This window comes from Myotis daubentonii, chromosome 18 (assembly GCF_963259705.1).
Source record: "Myotis daubentonii chromosome 18, mMyoDau2.1, whole genome shotgun sequence".
Classification (NCBI taxonomy): domain Eukaryota; kingdom Metazoa; phylum Chordata; class Mammalia; order Chiroptera; family Vespertilionidae; genus Myotis; species Myotis daubentonii.
Genome location: NC_081857.1, coordinates 14,409,559 through 14,433,791, shown reverse-complemented (window position 1 = coordinate 14,433,791; position 24,233 = coordinate 14,409,559). Strand labels below are relative to the sequence as shown.

Here is a 24,233-nt window from a genome sequence, read left to right as displayed (position 1 = left end):
GAATGAATGAATGAACGAATGAGGGGTAAATGAATAAATGAATGGAAGGTAAGTTGTGTCTTTTGCAGGATGATGTCAAGCCCATACTATTCTAAGCGCCCTTCAGCCACAGGCTGGGACATTTAGAAACTTAGGGTATTTTCCTGTTGGGTTGACATAGTATGTAAGCATCTGTATTGTGTGTGTGAATTTTTGCCCTTCAGTCATAGGGATAAGATTGTGCTCACCATCCACAGTAGGTTTCCTTCTTTGTTTGGCATCAGCAGGGATTCAGGAGGCAGTTTCTCTGGGCTCAATCATCTGGATGTTTTAGGGATTGCTATAACCATGGATGTATCTCACTTTTATGGGATGCTTAGAACATGCCAAGTTTATTCACAACTGGTTCTCACAACAGCCCCATCTTGTCTTACAGAATTAGAAATGATTGCTCAGAGGGGTTAAGCGACTTACTCGAGGCCACCCAGCTGTGAGGGGAGCAGATCTTCTTACCCGGGTCCAAGCTCTCCTCCCTCCTCCTTGCTCTTCCCACCCTAACCGGCAGAGGGGCCCAAGGAAGACACAGGCACTCTGCCCTGTCTCAGCAGGGCCAGGGGGCCATGTCCCTCATCCCGTGGCTCCGGTGGAACGAGGCCCTGCCCCGGCTGTCGTCCCGGAGCCCAGCTGAGATGGTGCTGGAGACACTCATGATGGAGCTGGCGGGGCAGATGCGCGAGGCCGAGAGGCAGCAACGGGAGCGCAGCAGTGCGGGCAGGAAGATCTGCACCGGAGTGGACTACAGCTGGCTGGCCAGCCCGCCCCGGGCCACCTACGACCTCAGCCCTGGTGAGCGGCTGCAACTAGAGGATGTCTGCGCCAAGATCCCCCCGTCCTACTGTGGGCCCGCCATCCTCAGGTAACCCTGGCCCTGGCACGGGGCCCAGCTGTTGGGCTGCAGGCTCGCTCCAGGGAGTGTGGCTGCAGTGGCAGGGCCTGGGGTTACCAGGACTGGGACCAGGGGGCCTGGATGACCCATCGTCTGTTAGAAGGAGCAAGGCAGGAGGAGGAACCTGGAAGAGGCCCTGGACTATCAGGCCGTGCTAGGGGCTCAGAGGGAGGCAGGGTGGCTCCTGGGTCCAGGCTCATGAGTTTTGATAGGAGAGAACCCCAGGCCTTTAACTTTCTGATCTCCCTGTCCTGGTGGTCATTATTCTGGATTTTACCAAGCTGGGTCCTTCTCCATTAGTTCATCTTCCACTCTACCTTCTTACAGAGGTTTTCCCAAATAACAGTTATCCTATTTCAAACTAGTGTGCCTAAGGGGTGTGTGTGTGTGTGTGTGTGTGTGTGTGTGTGTGTGTGTGTGTGTGTGTAAGGGGTTGCAGAGCCCTAGGGCACAGAACATTAAGAGCTTGGGTACAACAATATTCCTGAATATAAGTGTAACCTTAACAAAACCATGACCTACATAGTCCAGCATCAGATGGATTCCTGTTGAAGTCAAAGAAGCATTAGTCCAATTTCAAAAGTAACTCGGTTTCTTTATCTGCATTTCTCAAATACTAGTAAAGAGATACAGATCCACATAAAACATCTTAAAATCCCCCTTTAGATCCCCAGAATCTCCTCTCACCCATGTTTTTTTTTTTTTTAATATTATTTTTCTTACTGGTTTCAGAGAGGAAGGGAAAGGGAGAGAGAGAAACATCAATGATGAGAGAGAATCATTGATCGGCTGCTTCCTGCACGCTCCACACTGGGATCGAGCCTGCAACCTGGGCATGTGCCCTGACTGGGAATCGAACCATGACCTCCTGGTTCATAGGTCAACGCTCAACCACTGAGCCGTACTGGCCGGGCTTCTCTCACCCATCTTTAACGAGTGTATCTATTGTACGCCTTTTTCTCTGAAATGCCCCTTAAAAACTCTTCTCCAGTTCTGTCTACATGCCTCTGGATTTTGTTGTCTTTGTAACTCCCACTTCTTCCTCCGGGCTGAGAATCTTACCCTCTCCACTTTTCTGTACCATGGGGGCCCCCTCCCCCGAATGTATCTATTTCCAGGAGCACCCTGGGGACAGGGGCAGGGGTCAGTCTTGGGGGGCTGGTGCTGATGAGGGAATCTAACCTGGCAAAGCACACCTCATACATGACAGGAGCCTGGGGACATACCTATGGTGATGGTCCTGTCACATTGGCTGCCTCCCGTCCCTGCTGAGAGCTTGGAGCAGTCCTGACTCATATGGTGGAAGAACCCATGTAGTAAATGACATGTAACTACCATTCATTCTTGAGACCCAGCAGAGACCCTTTAGGCAGAGGAACCAGCAGGAGCCAGAGAACCTGGGGCTGGGGGCACCTGTGAGACTCCGGCTGGAGCACAGACGGGAACAGAGCGGGGGACCCAGTGTGTATGGGCAAACAGCCATGGGAACGGCGGGAGGAAAACCTCAGGGCAGTGGCCGAACTGGACACACACTTCAGAGAGACCGCTCCGGCCAGTGGGCGGAGAGTGGAGAATGGAGGGAGGGGGTGAGCCGGAAAGCCTCATATCCTGGGAGGTGAAAGCAGTGGGCTCCCTGCTCCACACCGATGTGGATAACCAGGGCCGGTGCCAGGGTTTTCCATGTTAGCTCATTACACCACAAAGAGGTGGCTGTGACCCCACTTTACAGACGTGGAAGCTGAGGCTCATGGAGGCCACAAGTGGCAGAGCTGGGATTCGAACTAGGGATGGGCTGGGGCAACAAGGAGGTGAGGGACTTGGGATTTGACCTTGGGGGTGCACACGGAAGCCCCTGAGGCCAGGTGCCACCACCAGGTGACCGCCCCTCCCTGCAGGTTCCGGCAGCTGCTGGCGGAGCAGGAGCCTGAGGTGCGGGAGGTGTCTCGGCTCTTTCTCTCGGTGCTGCGGGAGGTGCTGGAGAGGACGAAGCAGGAGGAGGAGGCCCGCAGGCTGACCCGGCAGTGGAGCCTGCGGCCCCGCGGCCTGGCGCTGGCCACCTTCAAGACCCGGGCGCGCATCGCTCCCTTCGCCAGCGACATCCCCACCATCTCGGAGGACGTGGAGCGGGATGCACGGCCCCCACCCCGGACCTGGAGCATGCCCGAGTTCAGGGCGCCCCAGGAGGACTGACCCCCTGCTCCTGCCCGGGGGCAAAGCTACCTGTGGGAGGGTGTGAACGGCTTGTGACCATCCCAGGTCCTGGAACCTCCTGCCACGCGGCCACGGGCGGCCCCATCCCAAGGCACCCCTGTCAGATGGAGCAAGCCCCTTGCCCACCCAGCCCTCCCAGGGTCAGGGCTTGGAGCTGCTGCTGGGCCCCCTCAGTCCCCTGGGTCTTGGCAGACAGACCAGGGCCCCACCTTCGGCTTCTGGCCGGAAGAGGAAGAATTGCCCTGACTTTTTGCCAAGACCTGAGTCCTCACCCCGACTCCAGGGTTGTCCCTTCACCCCATCTCCCTGGGTAACGACGCGGGGCCTGCTGGGTGGTGTCCATTCTCTGCTGGTGACTGGCGGGTCCGCCACTGCAGGTGGGTCCCAGCCTCGTGGGCGAGCAGAGCGGGAAGCGGCCACAGAGGTCACCGGGTCCACTCTCCTGACTTCTGAGTGAGGACACCGGGGCTCAGAGAAGGCCACGCCTCTTCCACCTTAAACGGATCCCTGCAGGTGGTGAGGATGTCCCTGTACACAGTCTCTGTCCCTGAGTCCTTGAGTCCTGGGCTATGATGGGACAGGTCCGAGGACTATGTCTGCACCTGCCTGTGGTCTGGCTTCTGTCTTACCTTGGCCTTGGCCTGGGGGGCTAAGCTGCTCTCCAAGAAAAGAGCTGGGGCAGAGGTCGGCTGCCGTCACCCCACCCCAGGGTGTCATCTCCTGGGAGGTGGCCAGTCCCCAGCAGCTCCTCCTAGAGCAGTGGTTCTCAGCCTTCCTAATGCCGCGACCCTTTAATACAGTTCCTCATGTTGTGGTGACCCCCAACCATAAAATTATTTTCGTTGCTACTTCATAACTGTAACCTTGCTACTGTTATGAATCGTCATGTAAATATCTGATGTGGAGGATGTATTTTCATTGTTACAAATTGAACATAATTAAAGCATCGTGATTCATCACAAAAACAATAGAGAGTCCGGGTCTCTGACACCAGGGCCCCTTCTGAGCCTGGCCACGCCTGCCCTTCGGCCTCCCCCAGAGCCCACGCCCCTCAGTGACCTCGAGGCACCTGAAATGCTGCAGGAGAGCCTCCCTACGGTCAGAGCTTGATGATGGGCATGCGGGTCTCCAGTGTGGGGATCACCCATAGTGAGTCCCCACACACTCGGGGCTGTGTGTGTGTGTGTGTGTGTGCGCGCGCGCGCAGGAACCAATTTCTCTCTCTCTCTCTCTCTCTCTCTCTCTCTCTCTCTCTCTCTCTCTCTCTCTCTCCCGTCCCTTCCACTCTTCCTAAAAATGAATGGAAAAATAGCCTCTGGTGAGGATTAACAACAACAAAAATAAATAAATGAAAGATTTCTTAAAAAAAAAAGAGAGAGAGAAAATGTGAGTCTTTTCTTTTGCTGCAAAAAAGCTTTATTGTTCCATTTGGTCCACTGCCCGGGAGAGGGCTTCAGGGCAGTTAAAGGAATGGCTGGGGTTTCGGGGAGAGGCTCAGGCACCAGGGGAGGCAGAGGGGCCCCCCAAAGACCTCGGGGCTCCCCAGGCTCCTAGTGGTGCTGGAGGGGGAGCCTTTCCTAGAGCCACTCACCCGCCTGGCCTGGGGCGCAGCCTGCGGAGGGAGCCAGGTGGGGCCCATCTTCCTGATGAGCTCCCCCTCCTCATCCGGAAGCGGCTCTGCAGGAATCAGAGCTGAGCGTCCCGGGGGCAGAACCAGGGCCTGCAGGTCCACCGGGGCCTGGTCAGGTTCCTCCCCAAGGCCGGGGCGGCCTCCCTGGCGCCCCGAGTTCTGCCCACTCATCTGGGGAGGCCTCAGCGCGTCCTGGGGGAGAGTGCGGCCACCGCGCTGGGTTCGCAACTTTCCCAGACAGCTCAGTGCCCTCCAGCTTCTCCGCCATCTCGCCCAGAGAGAGGTAGGTGTGGGCGCCCGCAGCGGCAGGGGGTGGGGGGCCGGGCGGTGGACGGCAGCCTCCACCTGGGTGGAAAAATTCTGATGAATTTGGGAGCTCGTGGTTGTTTGGGTTAAGGGGTTAAGGTAGAAAAAACCCGGTGTGTTGGCTGGTCCCAGGGGTGGTGCTGGAGGTGGTGACTGGATAAGAGGCTGGGGGGTGGCCAGAGGCTGGGAGAAGGGGCGTCCCTGGGGCTGTTCCATCCAAACACTGTTGAAGCAAGAGGCAGCTCCGGACCACAAGGGCCCTGTGCAGGTGAATCTCAATGTAAATAAAATGCCAGGGGAAGATAAGTCAGCAGGGAAAAATCCACATATTCCCTCACAAAGCTCAGTGGAAAAAAACTTATTTTCACTCAAATCTGGTCAGAGAATCATGGGATGGTGAAAAACCTCTCACCAAACACTGTCAAGATGGAGTTGATTTTCTCGTTCACATACTCGGTAAAAGTTAAGAATGACTTCAATGAAAATATACATCTTAAACATCTTAGCTATTTTAAGTCAAACTATGGCTCATTTAACTGCCCAATTTTTAATGTAGGTCCCAGCTGTGTTCACTTGCGTGTGTGTGTGTGTGTGTAAGACACGTGTGGGTCGTCTGATGGGAATGCTACACGTAAGTTGCACTGGGTTGTGCGTCTTTCATTATAACAGTAAGAACTGGTCCAAACAAGCTTTGGAAAAAACAGAAGAGAACCGAGGTAAGCAGATTACTCAGTTGGTAGGGGCAGAAGTTGTGGAAGAGAATTAGAAGAGGATCTACCAGCCTGGACCTTTCTGGGTGCCCTGGATGTGGGCGAGCAGGAGGAAATGGAGTGTCAGGGCCCACCGGTGCGGGTCCAGAGGAGGGCAGTTAAGAGAATGTCTAATGTTTCTTCCCCCGCCCCCCCACCCCCGCTCCACATGCGCCTATTCTCCCCAGAGGAAAGGGAGACCCGAAGCCCTCAGTGTTGTGTTGCTTTTTAAGTTGAGGTGACTGACCATCCATGAAGCCTTCCCCGTCCACCTCAGTAAAACAGACGGAACCCACCAGCCTCAGGCTGTCCTGCTGCGGCGAATCCCAATCGGGAATCAAATCTGTGAAATTCAGGTTGTTAAAGGGAGTGATGAGGTCTGCCTCAACTTCTAGTTTAAAAACTCTGAAACATATAAAAGAACAAAACAGATGGAGAGGCTCCTAGTGAGTGTGTGATGGCAGCTGTGGGCTGTTGAAGGGTTGGGGTTGGGGATGCTCAGACTTCCAGGATTATCTGTTTGCATGCAACTCCCCACCACTGGCCACTAGAGGGAGCCAGTGGGGTTGGGCCACTCAGCGGTTACATTTTATTTCACTTTGGGTTTTTGTTGTGAACATTTCAAACAGCAAAATAGAGGGAAAGTGTAAGGAGCGCTCATATTCCCATCACTAGGGTTTAATAGTTATTAACATTTTACCATATTTGCTTTCTTTTTTACGAAGTACTTTCAAATAAATCCCAGACAGCATGACACTGCACCCCTGAATCCTTTAGTATGCACCACAAAGGAATAAGGAAATTTACCTGTGTCACTACAATATCATTACTCCCAACAAAATTAACAGTGATTTCTTAAATATCATCTAATTCCCAGTCCATATTCAGATTTCTCTATTCCCAACAAATGATTTGCAATTTGTTTTTTAATGCTCACCTGAGGATATGCCCACTGACGAGAGAGAGAGAGAGAGAGAGAGAGAGAGAGAGAGAGAGAGAGAGAGAGAGAGAGAGAGAGAAGAGAGAGAGAGAGAGAGAGAGAGAGAGAGAGAGAGAGAGAGAGAGAGGTGAGAAACATCGATTGCACCCTCAGGTATGTGCCCTGACCAGGAATTGAACCCGCAACCTTTTGGTGTACAGGACGATGCTCCAACCAATTGAGCCACCCAGCCAGGGCTGCAGTTTATTTCTTTGAATAAGAATCTAATCAATCCACACATTGACAAAGTTGTGATCTGTTTTACTTTTGATCATACTGTGTTAATTTAATTCCACAATGAAGTGTTGTTTAAACTTAGAGTGCTTATGAAACATTAGTATTAATATGCAGGAAGTTGCCCTAACTGGTTTGGCTCAGCACATAGAGCGTCGGCCTATGGACTGAAGGGTCCCAGGTTCGATTCCGGTCAAGGGCATGTACCTTGGTTGGGGGCATATCCCCAGTAGGGAGTGTACAGGAGTCAGCTGATCGATGTTTCTAACTCTCTATCCCTCTCCCTTCCTCTCTGTGAAAGATCAATAAAATATATTAAAAAATATTTTTAAAAAATATGCAGGAGTTAGTGGCTTCCTCTGTAAATTACTCACTCAGATCCTTGTTGTGTTCATTTGATTAAAATTCTTTCAACAGCAACCAAGATTCTTTTTTGTTGCTGTTGTTAATCCTCATCTGAGGATATTTTTTTCCTATTGATATTTAGAGAGAGTGGAAGGCGGGGGGGGGGGGGGGAGAGAGAGAAAGAGAGAAACATCCATGTGAGAGAGAGAGAGAGAGACATCGATTGGTTGCACGTGCCCGGACCAGAGCCGGGGATTGAGCCTGTAACCGAGGTACATCCCCTTGACTGGAATCGAACTAGGAACCCTTCAGTCCATGGGCCAACGCTCTACCCATTGCGCCAAACCGGCTAGGTCTGCAACCAAGATTCTTTAATACCTTGAAGTAATGTTAAAAATTGATAGTGACAATACATCTAATTTGACTAAAATACCCTCCACCTCCATGTGTTTTATTTTCTCAAACATGCTTGCAAATAACCAGCTAAAGCCTTCTCTTTTCCTGCCATTTAGAAACAAAACACTAAAATTTATATTAAAAAAACTTGGGGGAAATCTCAAGAATTCTAAGAGTGGCTAATGAAAAACGTGTATGTATTTTTTTTATGCTATCATTCAACACGTAGTGACATGTCAGTCTGTGATAATATATTCACATGGCTTTCCAACAAAACATGATATGTTATTTCAAATTTTATTCATCAGCAAATCATTTTTACAGTTATTTTAAATTAATTTAACACCTTGCATCATTTGTTAAGTGGGGAAATTGGGAGCTGTTTCTTTTTTGTGAATATTATTACATATTGTATTGATACAAGCAGTTAGGCAGACATGAGCAGAGCAAGGATGATGGACCAGGTACAGAAGGCCAGCAAACCCCAGGTGCCTAATAATGGACAATCACTTGTAGGGAGGGACTTCACCCCCAGGGTGACTTTTCCTCCCCAAGCAGATGGCTGGGCATGAGGTTTGGACCCCTGACCTTCCCTCCCTGGATATAATAGCGAGGCCTCAGTTGTATTTCAGCTCCAGGCCCAGTTAAGGAGCAAAACCAGCCACGGCTGAGGTCAGGACCAGCTGCATTGAATAATGACCCCTGCCCTGGTGCCGGCCATTCAGTGGAGACCACAACCCTAAAAGGGCTCACCTGGAAAACTGCTGGATATTCTAGTAAGATCTTTCCCTGGGAGCTCCCCTAAAACCTCCACCCTTCAACCCTTAGGATGGAGGGCCCAATGCACTCTCCCTCCAGGGAGCACGCCCACCTTCCCTTTCCCACCCCCCCTTCCCCTCCCCTCCGTCAGCTTCCTCCCTCCCAAGCTCCTTCCTTTGCCTCTATAACTTGTTTCCTCAGCCCGTTTCTTCTAGGAATTACTACTTCTACCTCTGTAAGTTACCAAGTGAATGTGCTCTTACAGTTTGGGTCTTGCTCTGGATTCTTCTTTCCTAGCCAGAACCTGAGGCTGCTGAACCCAGGTCCGGTCTGACCCCACGGGTCAGACACCGAGTGCCCTTCCCACAGCCTACAGCAGTATTAAGCTAGCACCCTATATTGAGTAGGGGGCTCGCCTAAAAGTAAAATTACTGACTACAGATCATAACTTTGTCATAGTCAAGGGGAAGATAATGTTTTCAAGTTCCTCAACATGCCCAAGAGTTTTATATTGCCGAGAAGGGCATTCACAAGCCAACAGAGACCGCAGCATTTTCTAGCACATGGGAGTGCATTGCATTCCGGTTAGGAACAAAGGCAGCATTCCCAAAGCCTGTGGTCAAACCTGGTGGTTCTCCAGCCCAGTCTCCCCTCCCAGCTAGGACTTGGTGCGGCACAATTCCGTTCCAGGAACAAGCTGTTCCTCCCACTAGGACCTGAGTCCTGAGGCGAATAGCTTAGCAGCGGTTCTCAACCTGTGGGCCGCGACCCCTTTGGCGGACGAACGACCCTTTCACAGGGTCGCCTAAGACCATCCTGCATATCAGATATTTACATTACGATTCATAACAGTAGCAACATTACAGTTATGAAGTAGCAACGAAAATAATTTTATGGTTGGGTCACAACATGAGGAACTGTATTTAAAGCAGGGGTCCTCAAACTACGGCCCACGGGCCACATGCAAATACAAATATTGTATTTGTTCCCGTTTTGTTTTTTTTACTTCAAAATAAGATATGTGCAGTGTGCATAGGAATTTGTTCATAGTTTTTTTTTAAACTATAGTCCGGCCCTCCAACGGTCTGAGGGACAGTGAACTGGCCCCGTTTAAGAAGTTTGAAGACCCCTGATTTAAAGGGCCAGAAGGTTGAGAATCACTGGCTTAGAGAGACCCTTGGGGCTGTGGGTCTCTCTGCTCGGCTCTCATTAAGTGTCCAGGCCCCAGAACACAGGGCAGAGGAGATACTGTTGGGGTTAGCCTCTCCTTAGTAGAAAAGAAATTGAGCCACTAGGCCAGTGATAGCAAACCTTTTGAGCTCGGCGTGTCAGCATTTTGAAAAACACTAACTTAACTATGGTCCCGTGTCACATATAGAAATTTTTTGATATTTGCAACCATAGTAAAACAAAGATGTATATTTTTGATATTTATTTTATATATTTAAATGCCATTTAACAAAGAAAAATCAACCAAAAAAATGAGTTCGCGTGTCACCTCTGACACGCGTGTGATAGGTTCGCCATCACTGCACTAGGCAAAGAAACTGCTCCAAAGTGCAAAAGGGATGGGAGAAATACAACTTTTACCCAAAGAAGCCTGCTCATCAGGATTGATATGGACAGAAATGGCTTTGTCATCGAGAAAATTCCTCTAATTTTCACTACAGATGCAAGAAAAAAAAAAAGTCCGATCCCTTTCTGTCTGTGGCGGACAAGATGGGCTGGGACAACACAGGAAAAGAAAAAAAATTCCTTTATTAATATTTGAATGGTCCTTTGCAGTTTAAAAGTGCTTTCACCTGCAATGATCTCACCTGCTCTTGACCATGAGGTGAGATGCAATATGTTTTGCCTCGGGTTACGAGCAAGTGGCCAGGCTGAACTTGAAAGCTAGGGTTCTTCCCACCAGCTGCACTGCTTCTTAGTGCCAGATCTTTTTCTGCTCTCAGAATGGCCCTCCAAATCCTCATCACAGTGATGTAAATGTGCGTGGTTTTCTGTTCACCCTGTCCCCACTCCCAGCCATTCCGCTGTCTCCAATAGTTTGTGAAATCTTTAAGTGCAGGAACCAAGTCTTTGATCTCTAGGTCTCCACCTTCTGGGCACACAGTAGGTACTTTACAAATGTACCATCAGATGGATGCATATGGACACCAACTTGCAACTTACACAGGTCAGGGGCAGAGTGAAGCTATGAGTGAACACAGGGGCATGTATGTATCGATCTGTATCATACATTACATCGTAAGTTCTGTGAGGCCAGGGCTTGATTTCAGTTGGTATTTCCCAAGATATGCCTGACACATAGTAAGTGATCAGTACACTTCTTAGCAATTCATGCTTTCATTCATTCATTCATTCATCAAATATTTACTGAGTGCCTCTGTGTGTAGTCACCATAAAGGGGATGGGCAGGGGTATGGTTATCTCTAAGTGTTTCAGACAGAGAACACAAAGCTGAGCTTTCAGCTCTTCTCTGAATCACTCTGGAAGGCTTCCTGGAGGAGGCAGGCTTTCCCAAGAGTGTTAGGGACAGAAATAGAATATCGGAGATTAGCTATTAGTTGTAAGAAATATTAATCATGCTCTGTTAACAGTGATTGTTTTGTTCTGATGAAAGAAAGCACGTTCTAATCTGGCTGGGAGTTGTAAGCATCCCCCCCGCCCTTCATCCCCTCCCACACACCACCATCACCACCTGGGAGTCAACCTTGGACCTGGGAGTCAACTTTGGAATATGGTCTGTTCTCATCTGAGAACTGCCTATTATCATGGAAAGATGAACCACCTTGTTGTCCAAATGGAGTCCCAGATGGGTATCCAGCCCAAACTGCATGTAATCTATAACCATTATACCCATTTTTATACCTTTTGCCTACTTCCCCATGCAATCTTTGTCCTACTCAATATAAGCAACTGGCTTATGGGGGGCTGGAGAGCAGATTTTTATGGATGACCTGCTGCTCTCCCATCCTGTCGGCATTATTGGAATAAACACTCATATATGATTCAACCCTCTCTGCTTAATTGGCTCAAGTAGTGACAGGCAGCCGGGACCCATTGATTGTAGTTTCAGAATGTGTGAAAGGCTACTTCAGGCTTGGCCCATAAAAGCTTCTCAAAGCAATGTAATTTAGCTTCTCCACTGTACATGGAGCAGGGACAGAGCTAGGCTTCTGTTTTTGTTTTTAGAGAGAGTAGAAGGGAGGGAAAGAGAAACATCAATGTGAGAGACACACATTGATTGGTAACTCAGGCACGTGCCCTTGACAGGGAATTGAATCCAAGACCCTTCTGTGTGCTGGCAGATGTTTAACCACTGGCCAGGGCAAACTAGGTTTTATGGGACTTAAAGCATAGGCAATTTGGACAGCCCACTAAGAAAAAGAATACAAAATTAGGTACTACATATGTGAATATTTATTTAGAATAACAAATCACAAATTACAAATTTTATAGCTTGACAATTAGCACCAATATTTCAAAATTCAGAAAAACAACATTCTAGTTTTATTAACTGACATATCTCTATATTGCTTTTTTTTTTATTTGGGGGGAGGGGAGTGTAAATGTCTTTGTAATGATTTTGTATCTTTTTTTATACATAGAGAACTGAAAGATAATTCAGCTTTTCCTCTTTCACGGTTGATCAAAATTATTTTTAAATGAAAGGATGCAAAATAAATATGTCCTCATCCACAGGTACATGAGCTGTAGCACGGCTGTAAGTCTGTGCCCTACATAAAGCAGAATTCAGATTAATTCTATTCTGGTTGATTCCCATAAACAAACAAGCACGGTGCCTTTGCGACTCTATAGGCTCCATGATCAAGTGTATCAAGTTGTGGACAGAATCTTTATTTTGATAGATATTGATGAAAACTAATCATCTGCTAACCGTTTCACATATCTAATTATTGGACATTTTTCATAATCTACTCTCTGGCTCTATATTGCAGGAAGACCTCCAGCCCTGCACCTGGTGCAACAAACACGCAAGACCATGTAAGCACAGTGCTAAGGACCCTCGGACCCTCGCTGGCCTTGGCAGGGCCCTGACGCTTATGCTTCATCAGCTTCCTGGGACCTCAGCCTCTGCTGATGAGGAAATGGAGAAAAAAGTTCGGGAGGGACAAATCAGCATGGGGGCTTGGCCAGCCTGCAAACCAATCCAGGCCCCTTGCCCACACTGCCAGCTCCCCAGCAGGGACCCCCCACCCCGATGGGGGCATGGATGGCCTGCAAACGGCCCTCAGCACCTCGCCCAGGCCAGCCTGGCCCCCAGCGGAGACCCCCACCCCATGGGGATGTGGATGGCCTGCAAACAGCCCTCAGCACCTCGCCCAGGCCAGCCCGGCCCCCAGCGGAGACCCCCACCCCATGGGGATGTGGATGGCCTGCAAACAGCCCTCAGCCTCTTGCCCAGGCTGGCCACACCCCTCATGGGGACCCTCACCCCAATGGGGGCATGGCCAGCCTGCAAATGGCCATCAGCCCCTTGCCCAGGCTGGCCCTGCCCCCAGCAGACACACCGCCCCAACACTCCGATGGGGATGTGGCTGGCCTGCAAACTGCCCCAGCCCCTTGTCCAGGCCAGGCCATCCCCCAGTGGGGACCCCCCACACCCTGCTGGGGTGTGGCCAGCCTCCAAACCACCCCAGGCCCCTCGCCCAGGCCAGCCCCACCCCTCAAGGGGACCCCCACCCTGATCCAGGACCCCCTTCAGGCTCTCAAGTGTTGGATGTGGGCCTTGGCAAGTAAAATGTGACTTCCCAACTCTTTATTGCCTGGTCACACTGTTCTCCGGAGTCTAGACGTGGTGTTAAAGACATCCATGCCCCAGCTCTTCAGTGTTTCTGTGGTTTCACAATGCTGGGCTCTGCATCCTCATTTGGCCACCTTAAATCAAAAGGCTGAGTTTTGGAAATCAAAAGTTTAGCCTGGTTTCAGACCCTCTGCAGACAAAAATTAAAACTGATTAGTATAAATTCATGACATGCTATATTATGTACACTTACACTTTTCTTGATACTTAGTGTAGAAAACAAACTTTGGATAACATTATGTTAAGATGAGAGCACATTAAACCTTGAAAATTAAGTTAAATTAACACTGGAGCTTTACTTCAAACTCAATATACTAGTACAGTCATTAAAACTTAATACTATTAATCATCAAGGTTTATCATCAGATTAAATGTTTTATATACAGTGGCTTTCTCTCAGCAGCTCCCTTTTCTGTGGCCTAAAAAAAAGGGGAGAAAAATGAAGTACATCTATGAAAATCTAAATTTCAAATGGTAAGTTTAGTTGCCTTGTGGAGGAAAAACCCACAAATAAGGATTTGGAAAGAATGAACAGAAATGAATGGCAATGGAAATAACAGTAAATTTCTTGTATTTGCAAATCTTGGATATTTATTTTGAATGTTAGAATGTTCAGCCACTTCCAACCTCAAATTATTTCAAGTCAATCAAGTACTTAATATCCGTATTGCATCAATTTTGAGAGAAGTGAAGCTTATTAGTGAGTTTCTAATTCCATACAATAAAATCCAATGCCAACTACCAGGTGAAATTCTGAAGTGTCTACCTAATAAAACTTATGCATCCTTCAATGTTCAAGTCAAATACTATGCTCTCCTTTGGGGAGACGTGCATGATCTGCTCATCTGAAACAGATTAATCATTGCTCTGGACATCCATACAATTCGTATGGGCAGTATTTCTTTTCTAAAAGAAGTCTCTGCCTTTTTAAAGCCCATAAAAATGTGGACAAATACAAAAAGAAGGATAATCACAAATACAGATATAAAATATTCAAGTTTAGATATCATGTTTAGCAACTTAAATAATTTCTAAGCACCTGATGATTTAGAAGAGCAGACTGTACCCTAACTATTCCAACACAAGACATAAGACAAGATGAAAACCAACTTTGATATTTTGATATTTAAGAATCACTGGATATATTTCTTTTTAATAGATTCTTTTTCTAAGGACTTGCAATTCTGTATTTTAATTATACTAAAGTACTCTAACAAGCTTTATAAAATATGTTAATATGTACTTTTTAAAATAAAATTTGAAAGCAGACAACTTACTGTATGTCATCTCTCCCAGGGTACAGAGATTACAATAATCCAACTGGCAATTTTTGATGTTTTGAAGCATGTGGGTCTGCTCTACTAATCTTGATTGAGATATTTAAGAGATGACAAAAATCTAAATTTTGAAGTATATTTACATTGTATGTAACTGACAAAATTATTTTTTTCTTTAACATATTGGACACTGTAACTGCTGTGGTCTTGACAAACCAGTAAACATGTAAACCCAAACTAAAAGTATCATAAAATAAACTCCTTAAACAGAAAATTCACGAGACCTTGTAACGGTGACACCATCTGGTTGTTTCCTTCTTTTTTCCTTCTCTTTCTTTTTCTTGATGTTTCATCTTTTGTCCTAGAAAACAAAACAAAACAAAAATAAATGATTTTATTAATGATTGCTTCAATAAAATAGAGATACAAGAACTTTTCTTTCTTTCATGTTTTTATTGATTTCAGAGAGGAATGGAGAGGGAGCGAGAGATAGAAACATCAATGATGAGAATCACTGATCGGCTGCCTCTTGCACACCCCCTACTAGGGATCGAGCCTGCAACCCAGGCATGTGCCTTTGACCAGAATCAAACCTGGGACCCTTCAGTCTGCAAGCTGACACACCATCCACTGAGCCAAACTGACTAGGGCATAGACTTAACTTTATTTTTCAGTAGTGATTATATCCACATGATTTGAAATTTGAAAGATAAAAAGTTCTCGTTTCACTCTGGCCATCCAGCTACCTAATTCTTCCCAAAGTCTACAACAAATATTACAGATTTCTTGCATATCTTTCAAAATTATTTGTATGCATTTGGAGAGTTTATTGTCCCAGAACCATCTGTTGGGAGGACTATCATTTCTCCACTGAATTACCTTGGCACTTTAGTAAACTGACCATAAATTTAAGGGTTTATTCTTGAACTCATGTCTGTGTGCCCTTTCCTCTTCTTGTAACAATGCCAGTCATGGAATTTGGAACACTCCAGTTCCCCTTTCCAGCATGATCTTATGTTAACTAATTACATCTGCAAAGACTCTATTTCCAAATAAGGTCACATTCTGAGGTTCAGGGTGAACATGAATTTGGGATACCATTCAACTCACAACAGCATGAATACATTTATACTTGTTATATCTTTCTGATATGTTGACCCTTTTATCATAATAAAATTTCCTCATTGTCTCTAGTAATATTTTTCAAAATCTAATTTTCCTACTTTATTAATTTCATAAAATCAATTAAAAGGCAATCTTTATACTTTCATATTCTGGGAGAGAATATTATACGTAATATCAGACTTACCTATTCCCTGAAAAATCTTAAAAGAACTAAGTTTCCACTGCCTATCAATTTATTTTCAGGTAACATTTGCAATGTTTTCCATAAAGAGTAGTCTATGTTTTAAAAAAAAAACTTTTTGAGTCAATTTCAGCAATTTAGAGCCTATACTACTATAATGTACTGTTTCTCAACAGGTGTTCTTTGTGGATTCTGGAGAAATCAATTCTTTATTGTTCACAACCATTACTCACACTATAGGACATTTAATATTCTGGGGCCCTATCCACTAATTCTTCCCAATCTTTTTTTTAAAAAAGTATATATTTGTATTGATTTCAGAGAGGAAGGGAGAGGGAGAGAAATGGAAACATCAATGATGAGAGAGAGCCGCCTACTGGCCATCTCCTGCATGCCCCCACTAGGAATGGAACTTCAACCTCCTGGTTCACAGGTCAATGCTCCACCAGGGAGCCAGGCCAGCCTTTATGAAAACCTGATTCGTACCCTTCTCTTCAACGTCATAGTAGTTAAAGTAAACTACAGGGAAGAGAGGGCGTGTGCTCAGCATCCCGGGGGCTCTGGGTGGTCCCACGGAGCCCGACACCAGCCGGGGTTGGGGCCCTCCTGTCTGTTCTGGATGCTGTGCTCCAGAACCTCTACGACTTTGGAGGACAGAAGATGAAGCAGAACAGAAAAGGATCAGAAAGAAAAGGGAAAACACGGAGAGAGATGTGGGGACTTCAGTGGTGTTGGGGACAGAGCCCGCTCCCCAGCTGGTTCTCTTGTAAGAGGTCAGAGAAAGAGGCTCCGAGCTTCGGAGCTCAGAGAAGAGCTGCAATGTGCCCTGTGAACCCCCTTGGGGCCCCTGCAGGCCCCGGCCCCTCCTGCTGCAGCAGTTCCCTCTCCTCTGTACTCGAGGTTATGCTGGGTGTGCAGCCTCCCAAAAGGAGTTACTGAATTACAAGGTTTTGCAGGAGCAGATCAAAGAAAAAAGGGCAGCAAAGGAAGAAGAAAGAATGGCCCAGGACACAGACATTTTCAAGAAAAAGAAGAGGAAAAGGCAGAAAGACAGGAAATCCAAAAAGAAGAGATCAGCTCCCAGTATTCTGTCAAGTGGACGGATTGGACAGGTTGGAAAATTCAAAAAGGGCCACTGATTCTGAACCCAGTTGATATTGAGAAAATAAATTCTTTCCGAGTGGCTAAGTGAAGTACTATACGAACTGAAGAGAGGAACGGGAAAGGGCCACTGTACTAAAACTGGACCTGTGCAAGACTTCCAGGCCATTATTTATTTCGGCTTTCTTGGGCTGCTTTTTTAGGGAAAAAATCAAATAGAAACAATAAAGCTTCTGGTTGCTGGAAAAAAAAAAGTAAACTACAGAGCCAGATTTCTTGGGTGTGAATACAGGCTCTGAGATACTGAAAAACAAACAGACAGACAAACAAACAAAAACCTAGTACAATTACTTGACTCCTCTGTATCTGTTTCCTTATCTGTAAAATCAGAATAGTAATGGGACTTATTTAATTACTGTGATGATTAGATTACCTGATACATGTAAAGTTCTTAGAACAGCTCTGATACATAGTAAATATTGACAAATATTAGCAAATATTATTCCCTAAATTTGTCATTTCAATAATTTTTCTAACACATGATAATAGTTTTGAAATACTAACTTTTTTCTCTCCTATGAATTCATTTTTTCCTTATTCCTTCCCCCATACTCCTTTTAAATAGCTAGGCAGCTGTGAGTTCATTGCTTTAGGAAGAAATAAACCAGGGTAGTAAACAAAAAAACAAACAAAAAAAAGGAACTCTTCCTGAATTTGATTTTTAAAAATGTAAGCCACTAGGGGACTAGAGAAGCTTCTACATGGAGATAACATGTTAGGAAGAAACACAACTGAAAAGAACAAGACTGAGTCTCACCTCCCCACAACCTGACCTCAAGTTGCAATAAAAATAGAAATTTCTCCAGAGTAAGGGGAAGAAGATATTGTGGGGAAGTGATAAGAGCATAGACCAGCCGTGGGCAAACTACGGCTCGCGGGCCAGATCCGGCCCGTTTGAAATGAATAAAACTAACAACAAAAAAAGACCGTACCCGCCGAAACCGGTTTGGCTCAGTGGATAGAGCGTCGGCCTGCGGACTGAAAGGTCCCAGGTTCGATTCCGGTCAAGGGCATGTACCTGGGTTGCGGGCATATCCCCAGTAGGAGATGTGCAGGAGGCAGCTGATCGATGTTTCTCTCTCATCGATGTTTCTAACTCTCTATCTCTCTCCCTTCCTCTCTGTAAAAAATCAATAAAATATATTAAAAAAAAAAAAAAAGACCGTACCCTTTTATGTAATGATGTTTACTTTGAATTTATATTAGTTCACACAAACACTCCATCCATGCTTTTGTTCCGGCCCTCCGGTCCAGTTTAAGAACCCATTGTGGCCCTCGAGTCAAAAAGTTTGCCCACCCCTGGGATAGACATTGATAGATTCTAAAAAGAAGGGCCCTGTATCCTGATTCATGGAGCACCAGGGAAGCAGTAAAATTCCACAGAAATCTAAGGTGGGGGGAAGGAGGCTGTATTCTGAGGCGTGGATAGTAACAATGACTGGGAGAGGAGGTTATGCTGACCAGGCTTTAAATAGCCTTGCATTTAGTACCCCTGCATGGCAGTGAGGAAGCAGAATTATGCCCATGTCCTTACATGTGACATGGAAGTGACAGAGAGAACCACTATACCTGAAGGGACAGGCAGACAGGAATGAAGACATGTCAGTGCCAGACAGAATGACAGACATCTCAGAATATACCCGTATGAACAGGTAACACTGAGAACTAGGTGAGTATCTTCTCCCCATCCATGCCTTGGAAACATAAAGACCGCCCCCCACCTCCTCACCCTTCTACCACTTCACTTCATCCCTGAAATTGAACTCAAAGTTGGGAAATAAGTCTTTATCTGTCTGTGTAGTTTTCTGAGTATTTTTTTTTAAAAGAAAAAGGACAGTATTGGGTTAGCTCCATGTTAACTACCAAGTTAAACACGTCCTCCCTTATATCTTATTAGAATTCCATGTAGAGCACCCATGGTGTGGCTCAGTGGTTGGGTGCTGACCTATGAACCAGTAAGTCATGGTTTGATTCCCAGTCAGGGCATATGCCCAAGTTGCGGGCTCAATCCCCAGTGTGGGGTATGCAGGAGGCAACCAATCAATTCTCTCTCATCATTGATGTTTCTCTCTCTCTCCCCCTGAAATCAATAAAAATATATTTTAAAAAATGTCCCTGGAGATTTTGTTTTCTTTAATAAATAAGGTACAGAATCCTATAACCAATTTTATATTAAATTATTCACAGTTACCTACCTTTCTTTCTTTTCTCCTTTTATTCCTTTTCTGTCCTCTCTTTCTCTTAACTTTTCTGCTGGTAGAATCTAAAAGAATTAGATTTTAAAAGAATTAGAAATGGTCCAGTTTAAATAGGCAAGCAAGAACATCTCTAGGGAAAAGAAATAAACTCCATGATTAAAAGGATGGGAAATCTTTTTGTTATGGAGACATTACATTAACTTCCTTGCAACAATAAAAAAACCAATGTTAGAACTAGAAACTCTAAGAAAAAAAAAAACTATACAAGAAAGTCAGTTCAAATATGAAGTAATACGAACACAGGGCATGGTTTTAAGCAAGTGATGGACTGTCAATGCACTTGATATCACGACTGGAAACATTCTCCTGTGAGTCCCAGTAACCAGGATACTGGGTCCGTGAAAGGGAATGTAACCCTAGCACACGACTTGACACTGCAATAGCAATATTTATAGAGCGGTAATAATTTAAATGCTGATTATTGGTTTTGAACCTTTAAAGTGAGTTTATGAACAAAAAAATGAATGAGTTACTTTTGGTTGTAGATCAGACTATAAATATTAACTACTGAAAACAAAAATATATATACAATAGGAAGAAAAGATGGAGTAAAGAAAGGGTGGGGTGCCTATATAAAAGAGAGTAAAATATTTGACTAAAGTTGATGGAACAATAACTAGAATTACAAGTATAATATTGATGCCAAATTAACTAATGGAAAAACTATAATACTACTAACAAACACTGACAGGAAAGAATAGGTAAGAAAAAGGAGTAATTTAATGTGAACTAATCAATGGATAATGCCTACAGTTGAATGTGGAGAACATTTGCTATAATTTGACTGCCTGGTACCTGATTCTCCTTTCTATGTTTGGTGAAGGTTCTTCTGTATGCCTCCCACCATCAGTGCTGAAAATACTAGCTTTTCCAGTTTCCTATGCAGCTGGGACATGGACATGTGATCAGGCTGTCAATCACTGCCTAGTGATGGCGAACCTATGACACGCGTGTTAGAGGTGACACGTGAACTCATTTCTTCGGTTGATTTTTCTTTGTTAAATGGCATTTAAATATATAAGTATCAAAAATATAAATCTTTTACTATGGTTGCAAATATCAAAAAATTTCTATATGTGACATGGCACCAGAGTTAAATTAGGGTTTTTCAAAATGCTGACATGCCGAGCTCAAAAGGTTCACCATCACTGGCCTAGGAGGTGGTGACACAAGAAGCAAAGATACTGAAGAATCCACTTTGTGGTGATGGCAGAAATACCCAGTGTCTAGTGGCTGCAGCGGCAGTGATGGCATTTGGTGACCATGGCAATGCAGGCTGAGGGATCCAGGTACAGGAATGGCAGTGGTCGCAGTGGGCCCTCAGCAGCCTAAGCTCTGTGGCATGACTTTGCCTGTGGTTCCAGCTGCAAAGTTTCACTTTGTTCCTATATATATTCAGAGATTAATTCTCTAGCTTCTTGGCAATTCTGTGGGTTACTCAATATCCTTTTATGCCTTCCCCATTTAAACCAGCCAGAGTTGTTTCCTTTACTTACAACCAAGAACTCATATTAGCCCATGATAAATCAAGAAATAGAAGTGAAAGCATGTTACTTGAGAAAGAATCAGAAACCAAATGTCAACAGTGGTTATTTAGCATATGCAATTCCTTTAGCTTATAATCAACCTTCCTGAATTCTACTCCTCCAGCTTTTGTCTGGAAAATGCCTCCTCCTCCTCCAAGTCTCAATTTAGATAGAATTTCCTCTTAAAGCCTTTCCTGTCTCCTTCACTCATGTGTGCCAAGTCACAGCTCTCATCTATACTGTAATGGACTATCTTTATCGCCCAATAAAATAACAGTTCCTTGGCTGATGGGATCATGGCATGCTTACCATTATGCCTGGAGCACAGTGCATATTCTCAATAAACATTTGTTGAATAAACAGAAGTTATAAAGGATTTTAATAATTTTTCTCTAAATAATTTAACTTATAAACAAAAATCCCTAACAGGGTGATAAACATACCGTTAGTACTTGAATCTGTCTCGCTCTCAGAAGACGAAGAAGAAGAGGGAAATACACCGTCATCTGAAGAGAAAGATGTTGATCTACGTTGGGGTTGGTGGTGTTTCTGGCTTTGCTCTTTTGTCCCCGTTTGTTTGTGTTTGCCTTAGATTGATATCAAGTATGACACAATTATCCTCTCAAATATTAGCAACAAATGAAAGAGAAACAAATAAGATACTTTATAGAACGTATGTGAAATTACTGAAAAGGTCTTACAGTGAGAAAAGCTCCCACCTTCATTTCTGCTGGCCCTGGCATCTTCAGGACTTGTGCGTGGGAACTTCTTATTCATGTCTACAAAACCTGCCTGCCATGGCTGTAAAACCAAAATATTGACAAGTCATTAGAGAATTTAAAAGCAAAATAATGGTTTTTGGAACAAAGGAAATAGAAACCACATTTTAATTATGAATGGAAAGTGGGTCAGGTTTAGTTATTCAGAAAATAGTTCTATATTTCTATTAAATGATAACCATGTATACCAGAGGTCCTCAAACTTTTTAAACAGGGGGCCAGTTCACTGTCCCTCAGACCATTGGAGGGCCGACTATAGTTAAAAAAACACACAACTATGAACAAATTCCTATGCACACTGCACATATCTAATTTTGAAGTAAAAAAACAAAATGGGAACAAATACAATATTTGTATTTGCATGTGGCCCGCAGGCCATAGTTTGAGGACCCCTGAAGTATACCCTTAATTTGAGTATCTGTCATCAAAACAAAAGTCAAGTATGTATTTCCATAACCTTGACAAGCATCTCATACAGATTTGATCAAAATAAGAACCCTGTTTTAGTTGAATTTTGCTTTATAACCTACAACAAGAATTTAGTATTGATGTGGTGATACTCTGGATTACATTATGTCAAACTGGTTTTCTTCACTGATAAAGGGAAACACCAACTGTTATAGATTGAACTGTGTCCCTGCAAAGGTCATTTACTATTGAAGCTCTAACCCCAATATGACCGAATTTAGAGAGTCTTTAGGAGGTAAAGTTAAGTAAGATCGTAACGGTGCACCCTTCATCTGATAGGACTAATGGCCTTCTAAGAGGAAAGAGATACACACCCCACACACATACAAACACAGGAGCGACACCAGTAGAAAAGGCATGTGAGGATGCACCAAGAAGGAGGCTGTCTGCAAGCCAGAAAGAGTTCTCACCAGAAACCACACTCTGCTGGAACGTGGATCTTGGACTTTCCAGCCTCTAGAACTGTGAGAAAATAAACTTGTTTAAAAGCCACACAGTCTGTGGAACTGCAGCACTGCGGCAGCGCAAGCAGACTAATGGACCAATGAAGGACGGCTGCGACTGTGGCTGCCCTTCAGAACTCGAGGTTCTCCCTGCCACCTGCAGCCCATCATTCCTATCTCCTTGGGCTTCATGTTTCCCTCCCACCCTTAGAGACAGGCCATCTTCAGGATGAATCTTTTGATTGCTCCTCTCTATCACTATCCCATTGGTTCCTAAACTTTAATACACATAAGAGAGACAAAGAAGCTTTAAAAAGGCAATTCCTGCGCTCCACACCCAGAGATCTTCACTAGAAGATCTGGAGGGAGACCTCTAGCAATTCAAGAAGCCGTGGCACTTTGAGAAACAGTGCTCTTAGAAATCTCATCTAGTCACACAATTTCAATGAGTATATTACTCCTCCTGCCCTTTTATTTGTCCATCCCTTTAATCCTTCGTCTCTAACAAACATTTTCTTTGGAACATCTATTTCACTCTGCACTTTAAAGTAAAACTAAGCTCTTTGGAGACTTAGCCATTTCTGTAAGTAAAACCATTTTTCTCCTAATACACACATTCATACACCTAATTTATTTACTAAGCCCCAACCCAGTACTAGAAATATAGTAGTGAACAAAACAGACAAGATTTCTACATTCACAGAGATTATATTCTAGTTTCAGGAGAAGAAACCAAATAATTTCTAAGGATAATTGTTATGAAGAAAATAAGCAGGTGCTATAATTGAAGTGCCCTGCTGGATAGGAATGTCTGCTTCTAAATAGGTGACTCTTGACCTGACATTTGAAAGATGAGAATCATCCAGTCATGTGAAAGAAAAAACTTGTAGGAAAAAACTTTTGATCAGATAAAAAATAAGTTCAAAGACCTTGAGGTAGAACAAGTTTAGCATTTTTTTGATATTCAGAAAGATGGTAAGTAAATCTCAAGCATCGTAGTCAAAGGGGAAAGGTATGAACTGAGCTAAGAGGTAGACATGGACCAGGCAATGTAAAAGTATAAAACCAACTTTATGTTAAGGAGTTGGAATTTCATCCTAAATACTAGAGGCCCGGTGCACGAAATTCATGCGGGAGGGGGGGTGTTCCTCAGCCTGGCCTGCACCCTCTCGCAATCTGGGACTGCTGGCTCCTAACCACTCACCTACCTGCCTACCTGATCACCCCTAACCACTCGCCTGCCTGCCTGCCCCAATCACCCCTAACCACCTCTGCCTTGGCCCCCGCACCCAGGCCCCAGGCTTCCCTCCTCTGGCCGGCTGCAGGCAACCGGGACCCGGGCTTCCCTCCCTCTTGCAGGCCACAGGCACCCGGAACCCCGGGCGACACCGCCCGGGCCCCAGCTTTGTCAGGAAGGACATCCGGGATGACGTCTGGAAGACAACCGGTCTATCTAGTCTAATTAACATATTACCCTTTTATTAGTATAGATAGTGGGAAGTGACTGGAGGCTTTTAAGCAGGGGAGTGTCAAGATCTGATTTATAACAAAGCACAGTCATATGATTAAAAACACAAATCAAATTTTAAAAATCACCACCAAAACTGATGTCAAGGAGCTTATTCCCCATGTTTTCTTTAAGTTTTATAGTTT

General features: G+C 45.1%; 1 protein-coding gene and 1 pseudogene across 1 annotated transcript; both read left to right on the top strand.

Moving 5' to 3' along the window:
- Positions 1–508: 508 nt before the first annotated feature.
- On the top strand, positions 509–3,763 carry RD3 (RD3 regulator of GUCY2D). The gene is made up of 2 exons (XM_059673491.1): positions 509–895; positions 2,821–3,763. Exons 1-2 carry the CDS (start codon positions 600–602, stop codon positions 3,113–3,115), a joined length of 591 nt encoding a protein of 196 aa, XP_059529474.1. The 5' UTR covers positions 509–599; the 3' UTR covers positions 3,116–3,763.
- Positions 3,764–16,351: 12,588 nt separating this feature from the next.
- Positions 16,352–17,137, top strand: LOC132221096 (uncharacterized protein C1orf131-like; annotated as a pseudogene).
- Positions 17,138–24,233: the final 7,096 nt, after the last annotated feature.